This window comes from Cannabis sativa, chromosome 7 (assembly GCF_029168945.1).
Source record: "Cannabis sativa cultivar Pink pepper isolate KNU-18-1 chromosome 7, ASM2916894v1, whole genome shotgun sequence".
NCBI classification, from domain to species: Eukaryota; Viridiplantae; Streptophyta; class Magnoliopsida; order Rosales; family Cannabaceae; genus Cannabis; species Cannabis sativa.
In genome coordinates, this window is record NC_083607.1 from 1,151,868 (window position 1) to 1,175,446 (window position 23,579).

Consider the following 23,579-nt stretch of genomic DNA (forward strand, 5'->3'; position numbering starts at 1 on the left):
AACTAAAATAAAGTCAGATGAAAAAGATTACAACATCGCATATAATCTTAAAAACACCTATCGGATTCATCTACTGCTCCGAAGATACAACAATAGATTATGTTACAATAGGTTCATTCAACCTCGTAAGCTTGAGCATTTTACTTTTGTGCAAGGTACATAACTATACTACTAATAACTTCTTATTATTATTATTATCATTGGTATAATACGTTCTAATTATAATATTTTCTTTGGTTTTGTAGGGAGGTTCACATATTAGTAGAAGCTAAACTTATGTAGTGGTTGCACTGGATTGATCTCTTGCATTGGGCTACCTAATAAATCTTTTGAGTCTAGTTGATTATTTTCTAGGAGATCCTTCTTCTTTGTTTTAAAGTAGGATCTTTCCTAGATTTTTGCTAGTTTGCTATCCAGTTTTCTTGAGGCATCTCTGATTCATGTTTATTGTACACATGAATTAGCAGTTCGTGCACTCAGGGTGGATGATAAACTAGTTTGGATAGATGATTTTTCATCTTTTCTCTATGTATAAACTTTTGAGTATTTTCAATGAAAATTCATTGTCAAAAAAAAAATAACTTCTTTAGCCCGGAGAAATTATTATTTCTAACCACTAACAGTGATTTGGTGGCGAGCCATCAAAGAACAAACGATGAAAAAAAAAAAAAGACAAATCAAAACCATATCACACAGACAAGACTAAAACATTCAAAACTATGTTACAACGACAAGACTAAAACACACAAAACTATGTTACAAAGACTGGATTTGGTGTGGGATCGATGTTGATGGATGGTTTGTTCTTGATGATTGTGACAGTTACTAAAATCTACAGTGGTGGTGTTTGGTTTTTTCTTATCTTATTTGGTTTTGTTATTTCCCTTTTCTATTTTAAGAGGGTGTTTATTTTACTATTTTTTTATGGTGTATTTACATTCTTGTTTGATTTCCAGTCATTTTTGGATTCAGATGCACAAGTTATTATGATTTCTTTCCCGATTTCTTTTGACACCTTATTTTATGGTTCATCAACATTTAATGTCGGGAATTTTGAACAGGATTTATCATGTTATTTTTTATTATTCTAGTTTGAATAATTGGAATGTTTTTACCCAATTTTATTGACTCGTTGTCATTGATAGATGTAATCTATCACATGTTCATTCGAAATAAAAATTTAGTATTCTTCACAGTGTTTGATACTTCCCAACTGACGACTGATGAATCATTTAGTTAAAAATGTTATTAAAGCTTTTGTCCTATTTAATGTAAACAACTTGATGAACCTATTTTTGTTGATTTTGCTCAATGAGCAATATCTACATATAATGAATTATGTATAATTACCTATTAATGGAAATTCCATTTTTCTTCCAACCAACCAAGTAACTTCATTTTATATCTGTAATGCATATCTTTTGTCAATTATATGTCGAAAATGTTGTTTTGTAAAGAATTACTAAAAAAAATCTGCTAAGATGTCATTTGACATTAAAAGCCAAATGTTCTGTACTAAGCTTTTCATACCCTTTGATAATAGATCAACAGAATATGTATTTGCTCATATCTGTCATTTTAATAAATTAGAATCTAATTTCTGTTTCGGTTTCGCTTTCTAAGCTATCAAAATCTGGTAAACCGGGATGTTAAGGCGAGGGATCCAACTAAGATCGAAAAACACAAATCTAATTTCTGTTTCGGTTTCGCTTTCTAAGCTATCAAAATCTGGTAAACCGGGATGTTAAGGCGAGGGATCCAACTAAGATCGAAAAACACAAATCTTTCTCCCCCCCCAAAAAAATAGAGAACCCCTCTAAACCAAACTAAAGTACAACAGCAACATTCTATCGAAATGCTTACCCTACTTACTACCTTAGATAAGATGTTAAAATTATTGTAAGATCTAGTTTGGGATTGATTGGATCAACATTAGGCAGAAATGCTTGGTAGATCTTCAGACTTTTCTTTGGGTTCGATCGGTTGTGAGGCCGGCTTTGGAGCAGGAAGTGGCTTAGGCGGTCTATTCGGACGTGCTTTAACAACTTCCTCTGATGGAACCTCAAACTGCAACGAAAGAAAAAAGATCTTTTTATATAGGTAATCTTATGAACTAATGCAATGGAAACAAAGGCAAGTACTTCTAATTGGATAAAAGAATTCGATTTGAAATATCATTGTGAACCCACATTTCTAACATGATCAAATCATTATGCAGAAGAAGCTTAACAGAGTTGAGAATGGTCTAACCTTGTAACCACAGCCGGAAACACAAGCCGAGAAACATAACTGTACAAAGAGATGATGAACCAAACAATCATTAGGTTGTACAAACAATCAAGAGCAAAGCTAGAAATTGTGATCAAACATTCATTGCTTCTTATTATCGTATTCGATCGAAGTACAAAAGCTTATGATTATAGCAATACAAATTCAAAATTATGAATGTTTTGAGATAGTTGATGGTTTTAGAACTAGTCCTAAACCCTAAAATCAATCTTTGCACTACCTTTTACTTCGAAAAATCTGAAGGGTCTGTTGGGAATGTTCTATTAGACAATGTACAAGTCATAAGTTCAATGGATCCCAAGAAAAAATATGGCCATGAAAAATATTCAAAAAAGTTTGATTTTGCCTGCAATGATTGAATAAGCAAACTCTAAAAACATTTGGCATGAAGAGAAACCTCGGAGTAACTATCAGATCCAGGCGAGCGGTCGATATAAGCACTCCATTGCTGGTCCTTTAAGACAGGATCCTTATAGCATATCTCAGTGCATTCATCCAAACCTGCAAGAGCAAATCAAAGATTAAAAATAATCAAAATGAAATTTAATAAGCCATCCATCAAATAGTATATACTATAGTTCCTAGCTCCAAGCCCTTTGTATTGATAGGTATTTACTCTATAGCATTGGTGCAATAACTCTTTGTAAATGATGATTTTGTCTCCATATAAAATCATGACAAGAGAGAGAGAGAGAGAGAGAGAGAGAGAGAGAGAGAGAGAGAGAGAGAGAGAGAGAGAGAGAGAGAGAGAGAGAGAGAGAGAGAGAGAGCCAATGCAAGCTTTGTAGGAAAAGATTCTCCATTTTTCACCAGAAGGTGGGGGAAGAATCAAAGCCAGAGAATATGTTTGTATAAGAACCATAACCTTGCAATAAAACAAAATGAGCTAAAGCTTTATAAAACTATGAGAGACTTCATTCCACTGAAATGCAAGAGTTGTTTTGTAAAAATAATCATTATAAAAAATTTTATTAGCAAAATAACCACGCTAAGCGACCAAAAAATACACTATGCGATCATAAAAGAACCAATATGGTCATTTTGCAACGATAGATTAATGGTTGCTAGTTTAACATTTTCATGTTTCCAAATTGCAATATATTATCATTATCACTCACAATTGCAATATAGAAAATGGGAAAACACCCAAATTCCATTTGAAACAAACATTCACCATAAAAGTACAACAAAGCTAAAAAAATGTCTTCAAGATGCCATTCCCATAACATTTCTACAAAGTTATCCTGTTAGAGTTCGCTTGGTATGCCATATTAACCCGTCTTGTATTGAATTGAATAGTATGTTAAATTTTGATTTGTATCAAAATATTGTATATTTATACACACATAAGTCAATACCAAATGATGGAGAAGAAGTGTTCATTCAAGCATAAACTACAAAAGATAACTACAATGAAGAATTCACTTACATTCTTGAAAACAATCTCCATCAGCATCACACCCTTTTTTGCAGAACACTCGCCCTATCATAAGCCATTCAGTCTTACAATATCAAAATTACAAAAACAAAAACAAAAATAAGTAAATATGCTTAAAATGAACAATTATTATGTATTCAAATTGCCAAAATCTGATCAAAATCTAAACATGTATCATTATAGTAATTGTTATAACTTTCAGGGAAATTCCCCTATTTCAATTTCAACAGTTGAATAACCAATTATTCATAATCGATCAGATCGTTGATGCAAAAAATATCCAAAAACTAAATTGAGAGGAAAAAATTCCAATAATATAAAATTCCAATATATAAAGTCTATGATTTATTTTCATAAAATAAAATGTAATAAAGCATTAATACTTAATTAATCTCTAATTAAACAAAATTGTTCTATTAAGAACAAAAAAATCAAGAACCCTAAGTCTATAACAAGTGAAATTTGCCAAAAATAACAATGAAAAATACTAAAATTTGTAAATTAATCTCAAATTTACTCTATACGATCACGATAGTCGCACATTGTAAATCTATAGTCGTTTTGAGATTATAATGGTTTATAGTCACACAATGTAATTTATAATCGTTTTTACGATCATACAAGATTATTTTGCTGATAAAATTTCGTAAAGGTTATGTTGAAGATTGACTCTAGATCATATTTCATAAAGATTATTCTGCTAATACTCTAATTTTCAGTACCCCAAATACAAAAGGGGAAAAAATGATCTAAACCAAAGTATTAATCTTAGCTCATACTTCATAAAATCTTTGGGACTAAGTAAAAATTCACAAGTTAAAAATAGTGTTAAAGTAAGCATTTTTATCACATTCTAGCTAAATTCCTTAAACACCATCCATAATTTATTAGCTTAAGTTTCAATTAATATTACCATTATTGAATAAAACTGAAACTTAGTTGCAAAGCTCAAAATTATGTTCATTTCATACTCCAATTACAAACAAGAACAAAAAAAAAAGAAAGCCCCAAATTTCCCAAACTTTGAAAACTGAAATTTATATATTAAAGAGATGAAATTGAAGAAGAGTGACATAGAGAATGAGTATATACACACATGGAATTTGAGTTAGAGCTGCGTATTTCTGAGTGCATTGGTTACCGCACGGAGATGACCATTGCGGCGGTATCATTCCTCTCTTCTCTCTCTCTCTCTCTCTCTCTCTCTCTCTTGCTTTCTCTCTCTAGATTGTGTTGGATTGAAGCACTGAACAGGGAAGGCTGAGAAAGAAAGAAGATGGGCTTTGATGGCCCAATGGCATTTTGGTCATTTTGTTTTGGGCCTAATTCTTGTACCCAACAAAAGTGATAATTTTTTTAAAAAAAACACAAAAACAATAAAAAAAAAATACAAAATATGGAATTTTTAATATTTTTTTAGATTTTATTTACATAAAATACGGTCTTTTAGTGTATTTTTATGTTATATTCTTGTTATTTTATTGTTGTTTTTTTGTTATTTTTATATTATTATTTTATGTTGTTATATTGTTGCTTTGATGTTACTTTCACGTGAATTTCTTGTTATTTTTTTGTGTTTTTATAGAATACTGTAAAAGTGTTAAAAAAAAAACTTTGAAGGTAAGATGTAGATTTTTTTATAAATATTAGTGTTTCATGTAATTATTCCCAAAAAAAAGTAACAAATTATTAAGGTAACAATATTTGTTTTAAAAAAAAAAAGTTCCGTAAAATTATTTGTACTTTTTAATTTTAAAATTAAGAATCAAAATTTTGAAGAAAAAAAATTACTTCCATAAATATTTTAATTTTAAACAGATTATTTTTAGCTACAATCTATTTGTATTTTCTTTTATCAATATTTTAGACCTCGACCTTGACTTGGATCCAGCTTTGACCCTAGACCCAAACTCGAACCAAGCCCTAACCACAGTTTTGGACCCCGGTCGCGAAACCCAAACCCAAATCTCGATCCCAAACCTGGACCACAACCCCAAAGCTAGCTACTTGCTTGTTAAAGGTGCTTGCACAACTCCAAACCCAAATCTCGATCCCAAACCCGAACCACAACTCCAAATCCAAATCTAAACACGACTTAAAAAAAGTAAAAATAAAAAATAATATTTATAAAACACCCTTTATATATTGCTGCTAGTAAGTGAATAAATCAAGTTAAAAAAAAAAACTATAAATTAATAATGTTAAACATTCCTTTTTTATTTGGTAATTAACAACTAAATTGATGTTTTAATTTTATACAATTCATCTCTTGATTTTTTTTCTTTTTTTGTTATTCTCCTCTAATTAGTTTCACTTTTCTTTACAAATTTAAAATCACGTCATTAAATACCAATTAGATTGTCACTATGTACAACTATTTATATATGACATGTTTTTATTAGCTTCGAGATTATACACCACCTAAAAGGGTTGTTTCATAGACCTCCTTATCTATTTCAGCATTTAAGAGAGATTTTAATTTAATTTTTTTTTATGATAGTATATATTATAGTTATTTAAAGTCACTTATATATTTTCCTTTAAAAAAAAAGTCACTTATATATTTTTAAGACATTCTAAAATGTTTATCAAGCTAAAATTTAAACATTTACTTACTACACATAAATTATTCAAAAGTTTATGAAAATTTAAGTATTCATACACCAACATACAAAAGAATTAAACTAAAAAAAAATTCGTGATATTAAAAAATATAAATAAGTCAACCAAAATATTTCTTTAAAAAGTGCACTAGTTTATAGACAAATTAAATTTAAAAAAGGATAATTTGCGCTGTAAATACCTAAATTTAATTTTCAGCTGCAAATTAATACTTAAATTTAATTTTTGTCGATAATAATACTCAAGTTATAAATCTAAAACTCTGTAGCTAGGCCCTTAAAAATTAAACTATTATCCACGTGTCATTTTTTTATTACCTACAAAAATTTTATAATTATAACTTAAATATTATGACCGCTAAAAATTGAACTGTATTTATGACACAAATTATTTTTCAAAAAATAAATATTGGATTCTATTTATTATCTATTAATAGTAAAAACATTAGATTTAAAAAAAAAAAAAGTAAAAAAATTCACAATGTCACACTCACCACCGCCTCAGTGAATCTGAATCTAAAAAAGGGAATCTTTCAGACGTAACTATAATCTCACACGCAGGTGACCAAAACCCGAACCGACTAAAAACTCTCTGTCTCCACCATTGGCTCGTCACCTCACAGGCAGGTAACTTTATCAAAACCCCACCACCCACCAACAACGCAGCCCACTTGCATAAAATAAACCGACCCCACCAACGTCACGTGCAACTAAATCAAACTAATCACCATTAACTCAACACGTGTCAATATCTTATTCGTCAATAAATAATAAAATTTATAAGTATATTTAATTTTCTTTTGTTTCCAATGCAACGCATTACGTGCTTTTATCGTTTATTTTTTTTTTATTATAAAAAAATAAATAAACAAATCAAATAAATCTCTCTGTATCCCACAAATCTAATATTTAATTTATTTATATATATATAAATATACAGAGAGAGTGAGAATCGAATCGAGAGTAAGAAGAAGAAGAAGAAGAAGACAAGTATGGAGAAATATAGATTTGAATGGAAGATTTTTTCTCTTATAATGATATTGGTTTCTTATTTGTTGTTTGTCTACGTTCAAAGCTATAATTCCAAGGTTAGTTTTTCTAATTCCCTTAATTAATTTATTAATTAATTACTTAATAATCTCAATTAATATGTGTATATATATAATCAGTATATCACTTAGAAGACGAATATGAAGTTTTGTTGATTTCAATGAATATTTATATATTTTTTAAAAAAAGAAAAACTAGAATATTATATTTTTTTTCATCAATAACATGATATTATTTAATATATTCATGTCCTTTATTTATCTATTTATTTGAAAGAACAACAGAAATAGGCGATAATTACTCATTTCTAGTTTTTTTTTTTTATTTTATTTTATTTATATTACACAAGTCTTTGAATACTTTTTTTTAATCTTACCAACTTCTAAGGGGGCGTTTGGTACGAGATGTTCAAAATAATTTGATTGTAGGGAATATTATGAAGGAGAATATGATTATAGGGAAATGTGTAAACTGTGTTTGGTTGTGTAGGGTAATATGTAATCATATTCCTATTAATTAAATTAAACTGTTTGGTTGAATACAGAAATCTTATATATTATTTTGAAAAATTAAAATAGAAATGTTTTTTATGTATTTATTTAATGTTAATTATATATGAAAATAAAATAATTATTTATTAAAGAAATTTATTTATTAATTAGTATAAATATTAAATTGGGGAATTACTTCACATACTATTTTCTTAACTTTTATTTTTTTTTCAAAGTTATGGTTTAAGGTTTCTAAAGTGGTTGCAGCGCTAGTTGCAATATGGGTTTTATACGATTTTTTATTTCAATTTAGGTTGCAGCGTTAGTTGCAATAGAAGTTTCTATGTAGAATTTCGTAAAAATACAAAAAAAAAAACTATTTTCAAGTGTAAAAATGAAAAAGTCCATATTAAATTTTATTGTATTTTTTATTAATTAAAATGAATATTTCTACATATTTTATCAGTACATTATTTATTTTTGTTTGCTATGTCATTTATGTGTACACCATCCGCATAAAATTTATGTATAATGAATATACATATATTATTGCTAATAATATAAAAATAACTCAGTTGAAAAAACCGATTTCACAAACTAAATATATACCGTAATATTTTTTATATATAAATGATAATATTATTGGTATTTAAATTAATTTATTAATTCAAAAATTCTATTCAAATTAATAATAGAAGGTAATGATTCAATCCTACCCTTTTTTAAAGTATCAACATTACCCTCCTCAAGGGTAGTTATAATACTAAGGGAATAACATTCCAAGGCTAAAGTCTCAAAACAAACAAGGTAATGTTTCACATTACCATTCCCTTGTTAACTTTAACCCATTCCAAACACCCCATAAGTGATTTTATTTTAAGTAGTGATATTTTTTAATTTTTTTTATAGTGGTATTTTTTATTGTTACAATATTATCTTTTTTAATTTTTTTAAAAAATTTGAATAATTGAGCGTTAAAAACTATTCAGATTTTTTTAAAAATTTATATTAATTATGAAAAATACTACTATAAAAAAAATGTAAAAGATAATTCGACATATGATTTTGTATATGAAGATTGACTAAAAAATTGTAATTAAGACTTATATTTTATTGGGTGCTTTTATAATGCATCTCATCCCATTAAAATGATATACATTGATGCATTCTCTATCTGTTTCGATATCTAAAAAAAATTAATTTAAACTTTTTTTTATTAATATACATTATAATTATTTAAGATATTATATAAAATTTTGAGATATTTAAAATAATTTACAATATTGAAAATATTGTTAGTTAAAATTAAATAATTCTACTAAAATAAATAAGAATATTTGGGTATATTTTTATTAAGAATGTGTATTGTTGATTTTTTTTAATTTTATTTATTTATTAAAAAGAATTATTTAAATTATATTTAATTCTCATGAAATGGAAAAGTCTAGTGTCACGCATGTAAGTGTGACAAGTGACAAGTGGATTCAAATTGTCACTAGAAAAAACTCTTTTGGTTTTTTGTGTAAAATTTGAAAGGAAAAAAATATAGAAAATAGAAAAACCATTCATAATTAGATAATTAAATTCTTTTTTAAAAAAAATAAAAATAAAAAACTACAACTTGTTATTTGTCAATATTGAGAAGACAATTTGAGTGTCCACCACAAGCATGATTGGACCCCACATTCTATAATAAGGTTAAAGTACTTGACAATTTTGTTTATTTTCTATTTAGGAAATTTTCTCATTATTTATTGTTACTCTTAAAGGAAAAAAAAATCTATTATGTTATATTGAGTATTAATTTTGTAATATGTTTGTATTAATTTTTTAGTATTATATTTTAATATATAATTGTAAAATTTAATAAAAAATATTTAATTAATATTGTTATTAAATATACATAAAAAATTGTCATTAATTTTATAGTTAAATATGTTAATAATAAAATAATAAAAATTATATAAAAATAAATAAAAAATAATATATTTATAATGATGCAAATTTTATATTAAATTTATTTTACATTTTGATAGACTTGGAATATTTTTTTACTTCTAAGTTATATATTTTTAACCTTATATCACTTATCTTATTATTTGATAAATAGGTATTCAAAAAAATTAGATCTTTTGAATTATTATTGATATTAAATATTTCCTCTCAACATTAGAGAATTATTAGATTTTTCATTAAATAATTAATAATTTTACCTCCCTAATAGTAATAATAACCACTATTATTTTTGTCCTTCCAACTTTTACCATTGCTAAATTATGTCTTTTTTATTTAATAGAGGTTCCAAAACATTTTGAAACAATACTATATTTCAATAATATATATATACATATATATATTTTCATTTCACAATATTTAAACAATAATTTTATTATGATATTAATATATTTATTTGATAAAATTGTATTGTTATAGCTTCCACAGGAAAATTGCAGTTTGGTCCCTTATCAACATTTTTGGATAAGTAGTAAACGCATTGTAACACCCCAAGGAATTATTTCTGGTGCAGGCATGTATTCACAACTCATTAATAAATTTTATTATATTCTAATAAATTTTCATCAATAAAGTATAATCAAATAATATAATATATACTTTTATATATAAATTGTGACTGTTTAACTTTTAATAGTTTAACAAAATATTTTAAGAATATAAAAATATTTTATTAAATTAACATTGTAGGATTTAATTTCATAAATATATAAATATTAATATTATTTATTTTAGATTAATTTCAATATAAATAAACATTTTTTAAAAATAAATATATATAAATAGTAATATTATTTATTTTAAGTTAATTGAATTTATACCAATTTAAATTTATATATAAATATTAATATATTATTTATAACAATATTATTTTTTATTTGTATTTTAATATTGAGAGTATGTTTAATATACAATATTAATATATTATTTTAATAAATTAATAAGTGGTTTCCTTTAATTTATAAAATTTTAAAAATACACATAACAAAAATAAAAACTAAAAATATTACTAAGTATACATGCATTGCACGTAACAATAACCTAGTATATATGTAAGAGGAATACTAATTACAACCTCTTAGTTAATATTCACATCCGAAATCACATGGCAATTTTTTTTTTTTCAATTTTTTTTCTATAGTAGTATTCATTATAGTTACAATATCATCCTTGTAAATTTTTGAAATTTTTTGAATAATTTAAAGTTTCAAAAACAGAGTTTCTTATATTTCAGTTTACCACTCGTGTTTAAAAACTTAAAACCTATTTTCAACACTATAAACTATTTGAAAATTTTCAAAAATTTATAGGAATGATGTTGTGAATATAACGAATACCGCTAGGGAAAATAATTGAAAAAACTATTCTGACACGTGTTTTAAGGCACAAAGATTAATTAAGAGATTGTAATAAAATATTGATAATATAGCACTCTTCTATACATAAATATGGAAAGAATCTTAGTTAGGAACACTTTTTATTTTCGGTAACTAGAGAAATTATATCTTAGTTTTTTATACATATAATATTGTGTGTTGTAATCGAAACAAACATTTCACATGTTTTTGAGAAAATTCTGAATAAAACTGATTAATTGAAATCTATTTTCGAGACAAAAAATTATTCAGAATATTAAAACAACGAATAAAATATCTATTATAACTATAATGCGAGTTATGAATTCATGAAACTACGACACAAAATTTTTCTTAGCTAAGTCTTGTTTGAATTGTTGTCACACACAATTATTGAGATTACTAATTATTAATTTTTTTTAGATAAAATATATCTATTAATTATTTTTGTTAAATTTTCCTTTGAATGAGCACAGTCGAGGTTAAGAATGGGAAGATTGCCTCCATTGTTACAGAAGTGGAAAAACTTTGGAAATCAGAATTATTGCAAATAATCGATTATGGAGATGCTGTTGTTATGCCTGGCTTAATCGACGTGTAAGATTTTGTATTTTGTTATGTTAGACGCCGAATAATGGTAGTCACAACATAGACTTTTCTTTTTGTGATTAACTATCATTTTAATCTTAACAAAAAATTACTCGTAACCAAAAATTTGTATTTAATTTAATTTTAACTATAAGAACTTAAAATATTTTGATTTTAATGACAGGCATTCACATCTCGATGATCCTGGAAGGGCCGAGTGGGAAGGATTTCCATTGGGAACTAAAGCAGCAGCTGCTGGTACTTATTAATAATACCTTTTAATTCTAATTTACTCACAAATTATAAATATAATTTCTCTCTTGAGAATTAATTAGACAATAATTATATTATTATTATTTTATAGTTTTTTTTTTATTATTTTTATAATTGAAAATTTTACATTTTTTTCAATAGGTGGTCTAACTACATTAGTTGACATGCCTCTAAATAGCATGCCTTCAACTGTGTCTAGAGATACCTTCAAACTTAAGGTATTAACCTAATTATGGAGTCAAGTTAAACCTATTATTGATCTCTTTAGTTCATTAATTATTTTTATCTAAATCTTTTGTGTTTTTTTTTTCTTTCAATAGCTTAAAGCAGCGCAAAAGAGAATATTCGTCGATGTTGGTATGTTTTTGAACTCATTTTTTTGTCATATTAATGTTTTCGAAACACTAGTTTTATGACTAATCTTTGTGTTCAATAGGTTTTTGGGGAGGCCTTGTTCCCGAAAATGCATTTAACCCGTTTGTTCTTAAAGATCTTTTGAATGCCGGTGTTCTTGGTTTGAAGGTAAACAACTATTTGCACAAGTGAAAAAAAATTAGTCTATGCCATAACAAGGTGTATTTTTTTTTCTTTCTAAAATATGTTTTCAGTAATTTCATTAGTAGCTCAAATAGTCAGATATATGATTTTAATATCTCTCGAAATTGAGATTCAAGTCCTTTTCTCGATACTTACATAATAATTGTTATAATAATGTTCAATTTCTCAAATAGTCAGATATGTGATTTTAGAGAAATGCTAAAGGGCACCAGTGGTGCTCCTCCTATGTGTCAGTATCGTTATTGGTCCAATTAAGTATTGAATCCCATATAGTTTAATAAAATAGTTTTTAAGGAGTATCGCTAACCAATTGCAACGTGACATGTCGAGAATGTGCTAGGTACCACTGGTGCTTTATAGCAATGCACGTGATTTTAATATCTCTCGAAATTAAAATTCAAATCATTTTCTTGATACTTACGTAACAATTGTTATAATAATGTTCAATTTCTCAAATACTATAGAATTAGACAAGTAACCTACTTATTTATAAACAAAATATTTATAGTAGTATATATTTACCAATTTCAATATGAGCATTTTTGGGATATTAAATCTTCATCTAATGAAAATTATTGCTCTATCTTTTTGTAGTCTTTTATGTGTCCTTCAGGAATCGATGATTTTCCAATGACAAATGCTAGTCATATTAAGGTATGTTTTCATAATATATTAATGTTTACACAATAATATCTTAATTCTTCTTTGTTTGTTTGGTTACAATTACAAATATCCCAATTATTTTTTCTAGGAGGGATTATCTATACTGGCAAAATATAAAAGACCTTTACTTGTACATGCTGAGATTCAAAAAGAACTCGAAAACCCTTCGGACCTTGATGATGGCTCTAATGATCCTCGCTCTTATTCGACTTATCTCAAGACTAGACCACCTTCAATGTAAGATATTTTTTCAACCATCTTCTTTGCAGAACGATTAATTACACATGTTATAAGGCTAAGTGAGAAGTTTAACACCGATTTGTTATTTACTTAAAACTAGGGAGGAGGAAGCTATTAGTGAGCTCTTGACGGTAACTAAGGACACAAGAATTGGTGGCTCTGCGGAAGGAGCTCATCTTCACATAGTTCACTTGTCCGATTCGAGCTCTTCACTAGGTCTTATTAAAGTAAGTAATGCGTTTTTTTTATAAGAATAATGATATGTACACTAAAATATTACATATAATAACGTGACATTTTTAACATAATGGATTAAATTAATGTGATTCGTTTTAAAAAAACATGTTACATATGTGTAGCTCGTTTGTGAAACATTTGTCTCGATCGATATTCCTCTTAGCCTTGATATGTACTATTAGTAAATCTTTCTTCATGTTGTAAATATTTTTTTCTCTATTTTGTAGCAAGCCAAATTTAGAGGTGATAGTGTGACGGTTGAGACTTGCCCGCACTACTTAGCTTTCTCGGCAGAAGAGATTCCTAATGGAGATACTCGCTTCAAGTGTGCTCCCCCCATTCGCAATGAAGCTAATAAACAAAAACTATGGGAAGCCCTAATGGTAAAGAATTATTGACACATCATTTAAAATTTGAAACACGACGATAGAAAAAAAAATTATGCGAAAATATTTGGCTTTCTCATACTCGAAATTCATAATGTTTTGCAGGACGGACATATTGACATGTTAAGTTCCGACCATTCACCAACCGAGCCAAAACTTAAGCTCCTTGAAGATGGTAACTTTTTGAGGGCATGGGGTGGAATATCATCTTTGCAGGTTGGTTTTTGTTCTCTTTTCTCATGTAAATATGTGGTTAAATTTGTGTATTGTACTTGAAAAACTAACTGATTTTTTTTTATTTTTTGGTCACATTTTACAGTTTGTGCTTCCTATAACATGGACATATGGGCAAAAATATGGAATTACTTTAGAGCAATTGGCTTCATGGTGGAGTGAGAGGCCTGCAAAGCTAGCTGGACTTGAATTAAAGGTAAATTGTTATTTCTATAGCATACAATTACTCACCCAATTAGTATGATATAACAAGATTCGACCCTGAACTAAGGCAGATTAGGCTCGTGTTTAGAGCCCATCCAAACCGGCAAAATTTTTATACAATATACTTTTGTAAAATTTTATAAAATAGATCCAATAATACTCAAATTCCACTTTAAATATAGCACACTCAATATAATCATAGTAAGACAATTTTAATTTTTGATTTGTATCATAGCTTAAACTTATTATAGCATGGTTTACACCAAAAAATGGTAGCATAAACCTTCTTCTTACCATATTTGATGTTTGAACCTTCCTAGATAAACATATACAATAGGGTCGACAAAGGAATATAGTCTTGGCTATCTGCAATTTTTTTTAATTATTATTATTAATTTTTTAAACTAATGTTTCGGCTATTCCGATTTCTTTTATTTCTTTATTTTGGCCACCTTAGGTATTTTTTTTTTGAATTAAGCATTTATATATTATAATATATAACTTATGACTCGAATCCAGGACCTCAAACACATGTACCCTTTTAAAGCCACTTGAACTAGCCTAGGTCTTGATCTCTGACTCTATCGATTTATAGTTTTTTGATCTCTGATATAATGTAGGATTAATTAGATTGAGAGCCTGGGAATTCTTTTCCATTAATTATCTTTCTCTCATAATAATTATAAAAATTATAAATATTCAAATGAGTTTTCACTCTCTTGTTGCAGGGAGCCATTAAAGTTGGAAACTTTGCAGATATTGTTGTTTGGGAACCTGAAGTTGACTTTGACCTCACTCAAGATCATCCTATTTTCATTAAACATCCAGTATGTCTATCTAATCTTTCTTAATTACTCAATGAAATTTTACTCATTTATAATAAATTAAATAAAAACAATAAATTGCATATAAAGAATAAAATAACATTGTAGATAAATACTTAAATTATATTTTTAAAACTTTCGTAAGTGTCTGACAATTAAGTGTGAAGTCATTATTCACGTGTCATTTTTTTATTTAAATTAATTTTTAAATAAAAAAATAAGAACTTAATGACTTAGACCAATTAAGAACTGTCACGTGGTCATTAACTAACACTTAATGACCCGGGACCTACAGAAGTTCAACAAATATAACTTACGTATTATTACCATAAAAAATTAAACTTAAATTTTCATCTGCAACCAAAAATTATTAAATTTAAATATTTATGAAGACTTAATTATTGTTATTGTTATAGAACTCAAACACATAATTGTTTTGTTAGTGATTAAATAATAAAGTATTTATGCTAAAACTTCTGAAATTTATTTATTTATTGACACAATTTATTTATTTTGGTTTTGCTTGTGTATGCATAGGAAATTTCAGCCTATATGGGAAAAAAGTTGTATGGACAAATTTCATCAACTTTTGTGAGAGGAAATCTTGTCTACAAAGAAGGCATTCATGCTAACAATGCTTGTGGTGTTACAATCCTAGCAAGATAGAGATTGGAATATCATTACTTTTATTTACATTTTCCAAAAGAAAAGAAGAAGAAGAATAAGAATATGTTTTTATAGGCTTATTCAACTTTGTTTGGGAATATTGATTATGGTAAAATTGTATATATGAGTTTGTAAATATGTACAATATACTTTGTAAGTTCATTAGTTTGAACTTTGATGCATGAAACTAATTAAGTTTTGATGGGATATTTGTAATGTTAGGTGAGGTTTTGTGAGGTATATCTATTACAATTTTATTTGGGCTAACATTAATTTTTATTAATGTTATTAAAATTTAAGTTAATTGGATAGTTCTTTGCTGTGTTAGTCATATTGTTAGTAATCAATAGTTAATATCTAGTTGACGCAGAAGCGTGTGAGATTTTTTAGTTAATTGAAGCCTTTGAAGACTCGACCTAATCCAACTAGGATTATGCATAGCTAAGTCCACTCCCTAACTCTATAAACAATTATATACTTTTGATAATCAGATAAATAAAACTACTTCTAATTTAGAAATTTATGGAGAAAGACTTAGTTGATAAATTATATACAAATTTTGTTTCCTTTTGAGATATAGTGAGGTTATCCAAATGAAGTATTGAGGTTTAGTGAGTTGTATACATTTTCAAAAAAAAATAAATAAATAAAATATCATCAAAATTTATCGAGCTGAACTACAGAGATCCAGTGAGATGTAGTTTAAGATAGGAGGTTAATATGTATTTGGATCTAGGTTAGGTATGCTTTTGAGAACTGTTTTTGAGATTCTCAAACTGTAAAATTATTTTCGGTGTAAAAACTCTTTTAACATAAATTAATTTTATTTTGGAAGAGTAAAAATTTAGCCAAATATGACATTAATAAGATAGTTCAAAAGTTAATGTTCGGTAGTTAATTAGATAACATTTTAAATTTGTTAATAGTTTAGTAGTTTGAAAGGTTTTACTAATTAAAATTTGAACGATTAAGGGTATCTCCAATGGAGAGTTGTATTACTATTTTTAGAATATTTTGCTATAATTTTATTCTGATGGTGATGTAAAATGTGTGTCAAATTTGGCCCAAGCTAAAATGGGCCAAATTTGGCATAGAAAATAGTATGGGCTAAATTTTAGCCCATAATAAATAGGGATAAGTTGAAAATACTTCTTTTTTTATATTCATTAATAAAAAAATATCCTCATATTATATTTTATTAAAGAGTACCAACTTTTGTAAATGGATTTTCTAATATATCCTCACTCTCCACTTAAGTTTACCACATAATTTACATTAACTTAATGGTTATAATTGGAACATCATCTATAAAAGTGGATATATCTTAAAAAACATAGAAATGAAGGTAAAAATTATACAAATAAAATAAAGTGGGTGTACAATATAATTTCCTCCAATAAATACTACTTTTTTTAAATTATCTCTTTGCCACTTATTAATACTATTCATTGACTTTGAATAAAATATTAAAATAATATAAATAAAATTAATTATTTTATATAATTTTGAATGAGCATTAGTAGTAATATCGACTTTATAACTAATATTAGAGCACAAATTAAAAAAAAATAAGTCAAATATAATTTTATAATATATTTTGGACCAAATTACCAAATTTAATCCAAAATATACTCTAAGTGCAAGTGAAATAGACTTTATTAGTGTTCAAAGGATTGCATTCTAAGAATTTTAGTGCATGTTTGGCATCATAATTAAAAAACTGTTTTCTGTTTTTAAAAACAGAAAATTATTTTTTGAAAACAATTTGGCTTGTTTGGCTTTGTTTTTTGAAAACAGTTTTCAGAAAACAAAGTTACAAAAAACAAGAATTTTGAAAACAATAAAATGTTGTTTTCTGTTTTAAAAACCAATTCACTTTTAGTCAATATTGTTTTTAAAAAACACTAACCAAACATAACTTATTTTTAAGAACTTCAAAAATTATTTTTTGTTCTCATTTCTAAAAACAATTTTTTAAAAACAAAAAACAAAAAATAATACCAAACATGCTCTTAATGTTTCTGATTTTCATAGTGTCTTACATGGCATTTCTATTCTCATGTCCAATTTCCCTGGAGTACAGATCTCGCATGTATTTCGATCTGCTAATGCCTTTGCTCATGCTTTAGCAAAGTATGCTCTCTCGATGGACAAAAAATGTATTTGGTTAGAGAAATTGGGGTAAGTTGAAAAATGCCTCTTTTATTCATCAATTAATCAAATTTACCTCTAATTTTATGTTTATTTGAAACATACCTCTTTTTATATGCATTGTACCCAAAATACCCTTACATAAGAGAATCACATGGAGAGTATCTTGAAGTAATAGGGGTAAAATTGGTACAATGTTTAAAAAAAGAGGTAAAAATGATAGATTTTAAAAAAGAAGGTAAAAATAAAAGAGGACAATATAAAAAGGGTATAGAGTGTAATTTCCTCATAGGAAATTCCCATCTCATCTGATGACTATTGTATTATGATTTTATTTTAATATAATAATTTTCTTATTAAAAAAAAAAAAGTGAAATAGACTTTAGCGCCAAAACTCAAAAATAAATAAAAAATAAAAATAACGGCTAAAACGGTAATGGGTTCAGATAAGGCGCGAAACAGAGTAACCATTGGAAATGGATAACGAAACCGATTCCCAATGCTCTTCAACTCACTGAGTCAACTCGTTCCTCCGATGCAACTCCTTAACCTCCGATTCCGATTCCGATCACCACCACCTCCATTTCACCTCTTCTCCAGACCCCTCAAACCTTCCTCGTTCTCCTCCGTTGCTGCCACCGCCACTCTCTCACAGACTCTCCAATCGGAAACCCTAGAGCTTCTCGAATGGGGATCGCTCTGCAAACAGCTCTCGGTGTTTACATCGACATCAATGGGCTTCTCAACCGCACAGAACGCCAGAATTCCCTTTGGCCGGTCTCGGGAGGAGAGCCAGAAGCTTCTGGATCAAACCGTGGCCGCTACCAAGGTCGTGGAGGTTATGGGTTCTAAACCGTCTGATTTCTCGGCGATTGAGGATGTTTCCGAGATTTTGAATTCGGCAAGTTCTGGAGAATTGCTTACGATTAAGGAGATTTGTGAGATTAGGAGGACGCTTATGGCTGCTAGGGCTTTGTATGAGAAATTGGATGAATTGGCTTCGATTGATGATTGCAATGAGAGGTAATATTGGATTATGAATTATGATGATAACTTTCTAAGCTTATGAAATCGAAAATAATTATGAGTTTGGTGATATTTTCAGTTTAATCTGAGTGTAATGTTCCACCCAAACATTTAGATAGCTGCTAGTAATTAATTGTAGACCTTACTATTTCGAACTTTTGGATAAAATTTAAAGTTCAACTTAATGATCTTTGAACTGCATAATCAAATATTTCTCTACTTCTATCAATTCGCATTCGCAAGATCTTTAACAACTTACATTAAAAACTCATGAAATTTTTAAATTTTTTCAAATTTCTTTGCATAAGGTAAATAACTAGAGTTATTGTTTAAGAATTTAACGAGATGTTTGAATACTATAACTGAAAATTACACTATGTGATCATTTTGCAACCATAAATTTACATCCTGTAGTGTGAATTCAATGTGGCAATTTTGCTAATTTAACATTTTTCATGTTGTTAGTTTGACAAATATTTGGTTTGATTTTGTGGAAGATACTAAGAACTGAAATGCTTTCATTTCCGATTTATGATTGGGAGATTTGCGGCATAAGTATTTAATGTTTTGGGATTGTAACCAATTGGAACCATTGATTTTTATTAGCGGTAAAACTACCCGATGTTACTAAAAGTGTAATTTTATCCAATTTCGTTCCAAGAGATTCAGTTTGAGAGTTTGCACGTGTTTGGACATGATTAATACATATTTGTTAATACATGATTAAATGGGTATTAATCGTGTCCTTATATATGCTCATACAAACTCACAAATGGAACCTGTTGGGACGAAATTATACGAAATTATGTCGCTGCTAAAAAGAATCAATGGGTTTCTGCCGGTTACAAAGCCAAAACTTTGAGTAGTTATTGCTGCAAATATGATAAGAGCTGAATTTCTCTTTCGACTTAGTGGTTTAGCTTTTGAATATGATAGGCAAAAAAACAGAGAATTTTGAAATTTTGATTAGAATTGAATTCTAAATTTTTGTCTAATTTGATTATAAATAGGTACTTGCCTCTTCTTGAACTGCTCCAGAATTGCAATTTACATGTGGAGTTGGTTAGAAAGATAGGATTTTGTATAGAATGCAATCTTTCGATCATACTTGATAGAGCTAGTGATGATTTAGAGATTATTAGATCAGAGAGAAAGAGAAACATGGAAAAGTTAGAAGCTTTGTTAAAGGAAGTGTCATCTAAGATTTTTCAGGCTGGTGGCATTGACAGTCCATTAGTTACAAAACGTCGGAGTAGGATGTGTGTCGGGGTTAGGGCTTCCCATAGGCATTTGGTTCCAGGTGCTGTAGTTCTAGATGCTAGTAGTTCTGGTGCAACATATTTTGTGGAGCCTGGGGATATAGTCGACTTGAATAACATGGAGGTGAAGCTTTCGAGTGCTGAGAAAGCTGAGGAGATAGCCATCTTGAGTATGCTAACATCCGAGATAGCAAACTCGACAAGAGACATCGAGTATCTTTTGGATAAGGTTTTAGAAATTGATCTTGCTTTTGCTAGAGCCGGTCATGCTCTGTGGATCAATGGGGTATGCCCTACTTTTTCAGAATTTAGTAAGGACATAGATGATTCTGTTTCTGTGGATATTGATCAAATACAACATCCGTTGCTCCTCGAGTCTATGAGGAAACAAAGTTCTTTAGATGTTGTATTTGATACTCCTGTACCGATAGATGTCAAAGTCGGATATGGCACCAGAGTGGTTGTGATTTCGGGGCCAAATACTGGAGGGAAAACTGCTTCAATGAAGACTTTGGGTTTGGCTTCTCTTATGTCAAAAGCTGGAATGTTTCTTCCAGCTAAAAACCATCCGAAGCTTCCATGGTTTAATCTTGTTTTAGCAGATATTGGAGATCACCAGGTAGGAGTTTACCTCAATTATGGCAGATAAGTTATTGGTACTTTTTAAGTTTTCCATTATAGTCTGACATTAATTTTCCACTTGAAGTCTCTAGAACAAAATCTCTCAACTTTTAGTGGACACATATCGCGAATTCGTAACATCTTAGAAGTGACCTCAGAAGAATCACTTGTCCTGTTGGATGAAATCGGAGGTGGAACTGATCCTTCAGAAGGTTTGGCTCTTTCGGCCAGCATTTTGCAGTATCTCAAAGATCGTGTTAAATTAGCTGTTGTGACTACTCATTTTGCGGACTTAAGCCGTCTCAAAGAAAAGGATGACCGGTTTGAGAATGCAGCCATGGAATTTTCCCTGGAAACATTACGACCAACTTATCAGATCCTTTGGGGAAGTAGTGGCGATTCAAATGCATTAAATATTGCTAAAACTATCGGTTTTGATCAACGTGTCATTGAAAATGCCCGTAAATGGATGGAGAAGTTAGTTCCAGAGCAGCAGCAGAAGCGGAAAGGATTGCTGTATCAATCATTGATTGGAGAGAGGGGCCGACTCGAAGCACAGGCTAAAAGAGCTGCATCTCTACATTCGAAAGTCATTCAAATTTATAGCGAGGTACTATTTCTGGTTCATGAATTTTCTGCTTCTGCATTGTTTTTTCATTTGATTTCATTATCAAAGACTCTTACACTATGATTCTCATTAGATTGTAGAGCTGATTAGTTGATATAATTAATTACTTTTAAGGCATGTTTACTTAAGGGTAATGAGAATCAATTGTATAGTATTGATTCCTGTATAATTGTTGACTAAATTTCGAAAATGGAGAAACTGGTGTGGCCCACAAAAATTAGGGAAAAAATAAAGAAAAATATTCTTCTTTCATCTTTATAAGGAATATCTTTCTCTTTCTTAACTTACATTATTTTGTTTTATTTTTATTAACTAAAAATAAAAAAACAAATATACCCTGCAAAAATCTATAAATAAAAAATAAGTACATGGTCTAATAATAACAATTTAGTCAAATTAAAGCATTATGATTATCTTTACTAGTTATACAAACAAAATAAAATAATTCTGAATTCCTTTTCAAATAGTTTAGTAAATAATTATATTTTAAACCAATTAATTTCTTCCATTGATTATTCCCGATTCCAATTAAATCGATTCTCATGGGCCAATTTCTTGCATAAAGCTGTTGCAAGGATTTTATTTGGTTGTTTTTCTTGTTTATTTATGCACTCTTTTCCCCATATTTATCTGAAGATCCAAGATGAGGCTGAAGATCTTGATAGGAGGGAAAAAGCTTTGATGGTCAAGGAGACCTTACAGGTTCAAAAAGATGTTGAAACTGCAAAATCACAAATGGAAACTGTGCTGCAAGAATTCGAAAATCAACTCAGAACAGCCAGTCCTGACCAATTCAATAATCTGATCAAGAAATCAGAATCTTCCATTTCATCTATTCTTCAAGTTCACTGTCCTAGTTATGGTGAGGATAAAGAAAACACCGATTTTTATACACCAGAAGTTGGAGAGCAAGTTTATTTGACAGGACTCAGAGATAACATAGGCACTGTAGTTGAAGCTCCAGTTGATGATGAAACAATCCTAGTTCAATATGGTAAAATTAAGGTTCGGGTAAAGAAAAGTGACATTAGAGCTATGCCTAATCGTAACAAGAAAGCCACTACCAGTTCCACCCCACGAGTAAAGAAGCAGGTAATAAACTGGTGAACTTTTCATTGTTTATGGCTTTTAAATGTCTGGAAAGGGATTCAAATCGAAATCTGAATACATTGCTTTAAAATTATTGTAGCTTCAACAGAGCAGAGAATTCCAAACTCCAAGTGATAACAGCAAAGAAGGAGAGGTTTCTTATGGTGCAGCAGTGCAGACATCAAAGAACACAGTTGATCTACGTGGCATGCGGGTAGAGGAAGCTTCTTTCCATTTGGATATGGAAATCTCAGCTCGAGAACCAGGTTCTGTTCTCTTTATCATACATGGTATGGGCACCGGAGCTATCAAGGAGAATGCCATTGAGATTTTAAGAAACCATCCTCGAGTTGTTGATTATGAACAGGAAAGCTCCATGAACTATGGCTGTACAATTGCATACATAAATTAAAATCTCTGTTTCTATGTGTTCTGTCTTCATGCATATCAATCCGAAAACCCTTTTCAATATCGTCTTTCTGTATATTATGAAAAATTCGTTTGATTTTCACAAATTTGTTAGTTATAACAGTAAACAACTTCAAAATCTTTTTGTAAAGTAGTCATAAAAAAATTGTTTTTAACTTGTTGAGTTAAGCATTCATTTGTTGTTCACTGTTGCTTTAGTAAAACTCAGATGAATCTTATCACCTTCTTCTATTTTCCTCTGTTTTT

The 23,579-nt window shown here is 28.6% G+C and overlaps 3 protein-coding genes across 7 annotated transcripts; 2 read left to right on the forward strand and 1 right to left on the reverse strand.

Annotated features, from left to right (window-relative positions):
* Positions 1–1,474: 1,474 nt before the first annotated feature.
* On the reverse strand, positions 1,475–4,982 carry LOC115696894 (uncharacterized). 3 transcript variants are annotated; one of them, XR_009688901.1, is made up of 6 exons: positions 4,824–4,982; positions 3,719–3,772; positions 2,687–2,790; positions 2,251–2,289; positions 1,764–2,067; positions 1,475–1,667 (listed from the first exon to the last, which is right to left on the reverse strand). XR_009688901.1 is itself a non-coding variant. In XM_030623780.2 (5 exons), the coding sequence occupies exons 1-5, from the start codon at positions 4,897–4,899 to the stop codon at positions 1,933–1,935; spliced, it is 408 nt and encodes a 135-aa protein (XP_030479640.1). In that variant the 5' UTR covers positions 4,900–4,982; the 3' UTR covers positions 1,475–1,932. The 3 variants fall into 3 exon arrangements, 2 of the variants coding, with proteins under 2 accessions (XP_030479640.1, XP_030479641.1); XM_030623780.2 differs by having other exon boundaries at positions 1,475–2,067; XM_030623781.2 differs by having other exon boundaries at positions 1,475–2,067; positions 3,719–3,791; positions 4,824–4,978.
* Positions 4,983–7,222: 2,240 nt separating this feature from the next.
* On the forward strand, positions 7,223–16,337 carry LOC115697811 (allantoinase). Of its 3 annotated transcripts, none has more exons than XM_061119119.1 (15): positions 7,223–7,436; positions 10,323–10,416; positions 11,734–11,854; positions 12,030–12,103; positions 12,260–12,336; positions 12,439–12,475; positions 12,555–12,640; positions 13,271–13,330; positions 13,428–13,576; positions 13,680–13,806; positions 14,044–14,199; positions 14,308–14,418; positions 14,522–14,632; positions 15,369–15,467; positions 16,002–16,337. In XM_061119119.1, the coding sequence occupies exons 1-15, from the start codon at positions 7,341–7,343 to the stop codon at positions 16,128–16,130; spliced, it is 1,527 nt and encodes a 508-aa protein (XP_060975102.1). In that variant the 5' UTR covers positions 7,223–7,340; the 3' UTR covers positions 16,131–16,337. The 3 variants fall into 3 exon arrangements, with proteins under 3 accessions (XP_060975102.1, XP_060975103.1, XP_030480803.2); XM_061119120.1 differs by having other exon boundaries at positions 10,332–10,416; XM_030624943.2 differs by lacking the exon at positions 10,323–10,416 and having other exon boundaries at positions 7,293–7,436.
* Positions 16,338–18,697: 2,360 nt separating this feature from the next.
* LOC115697439 (uncharacterized) lies at positions 18,698–23,330 on the forward strand. The gene is made up of 5 exons (XM_030624447.2): positions 18,698–19,304; positions 20,318–21,185; positions 21,273–21,797; positions 22,452–22,907; positions 23,005–23,330. The coding sequence occupies exons 1-5, from the start codon at positions 18,781–18,783 to the stop codon at positions 23,314–23,316; spliced, it is 2,685 nt and encodes an 894-aa protein (XP_030480307.2). The 5' UTR covers positions 18,698–18,780; the 3' UTR covers positions 23,317–23,330.
* The last annotated feature ends 249 nt before the right edge of the window (positions 23,331–23,579 follow it).

Bases quoted from the DNA above. Each gene is read 5' to 3' on its own strand.
- LOC115697811 (XM_061119119.1), top strand. From the start codon at position 7,341: ATGGAGAAATATAGATTTGAATGGAAGATTTTTTCTCTTATAATGATA. The intron at 11,855-12,029 runs GTAAGATTTTGT...TTTTAATGACAG, and splicing joins ATGCCTGGCTTAATCGACGT to GCATTCACATCTCGATGATC. The intron at 13,577-13,679 runs GTAAGATATTTT...ACTTAAAACTAG, and splicing joins AAGACTAGACCACCTTCAAT to GGAGGAGGAAGCTATTAGTG.
- LOC115696894 (XM_030623780.2), bottom strand. From the start codon at position 4,899: ATGATACCGCCGCAATGGTCATCTCCGTGCGGTAACCAATGCACTCAG. The intron at 3,773-4,823 runs GTGTGTATATAC...GGCTTATGATAG, and splicing joins AGCTCTAACTCAAATTCCAT to GGCGAGTGTTCTGCAAAAAA. The intron at 2,791-3,718 runs GTAAGTGAATTC...TTGCTCTTGCAG, and splicing joins TGGAGATTGTTTTCAAGAAT to GTTTGGATGAATGCACTGAG.
- LOC115697439 (XM_030624447.2), top strand. From the start codon at position 18,781: ATGCTCTTCAACTCACTGAGTCAACTCGTTCCTCCGATGCAACTCCTT. The intron at 19,305-20,317 runs GTAATATTGGAT...GATTATAAATAG, and splicing joins ATTGATGATTGCAATGAGAG to GTACTTGCCTCTTCTTGAAC. The intron at 21,798-22,451 runs GTACTATTTCTG...ATTTATCTGAAG, and splicing joins TCATTCAAATTTATAGCGAG to ATCCAAGATGAGGCTGAAGA.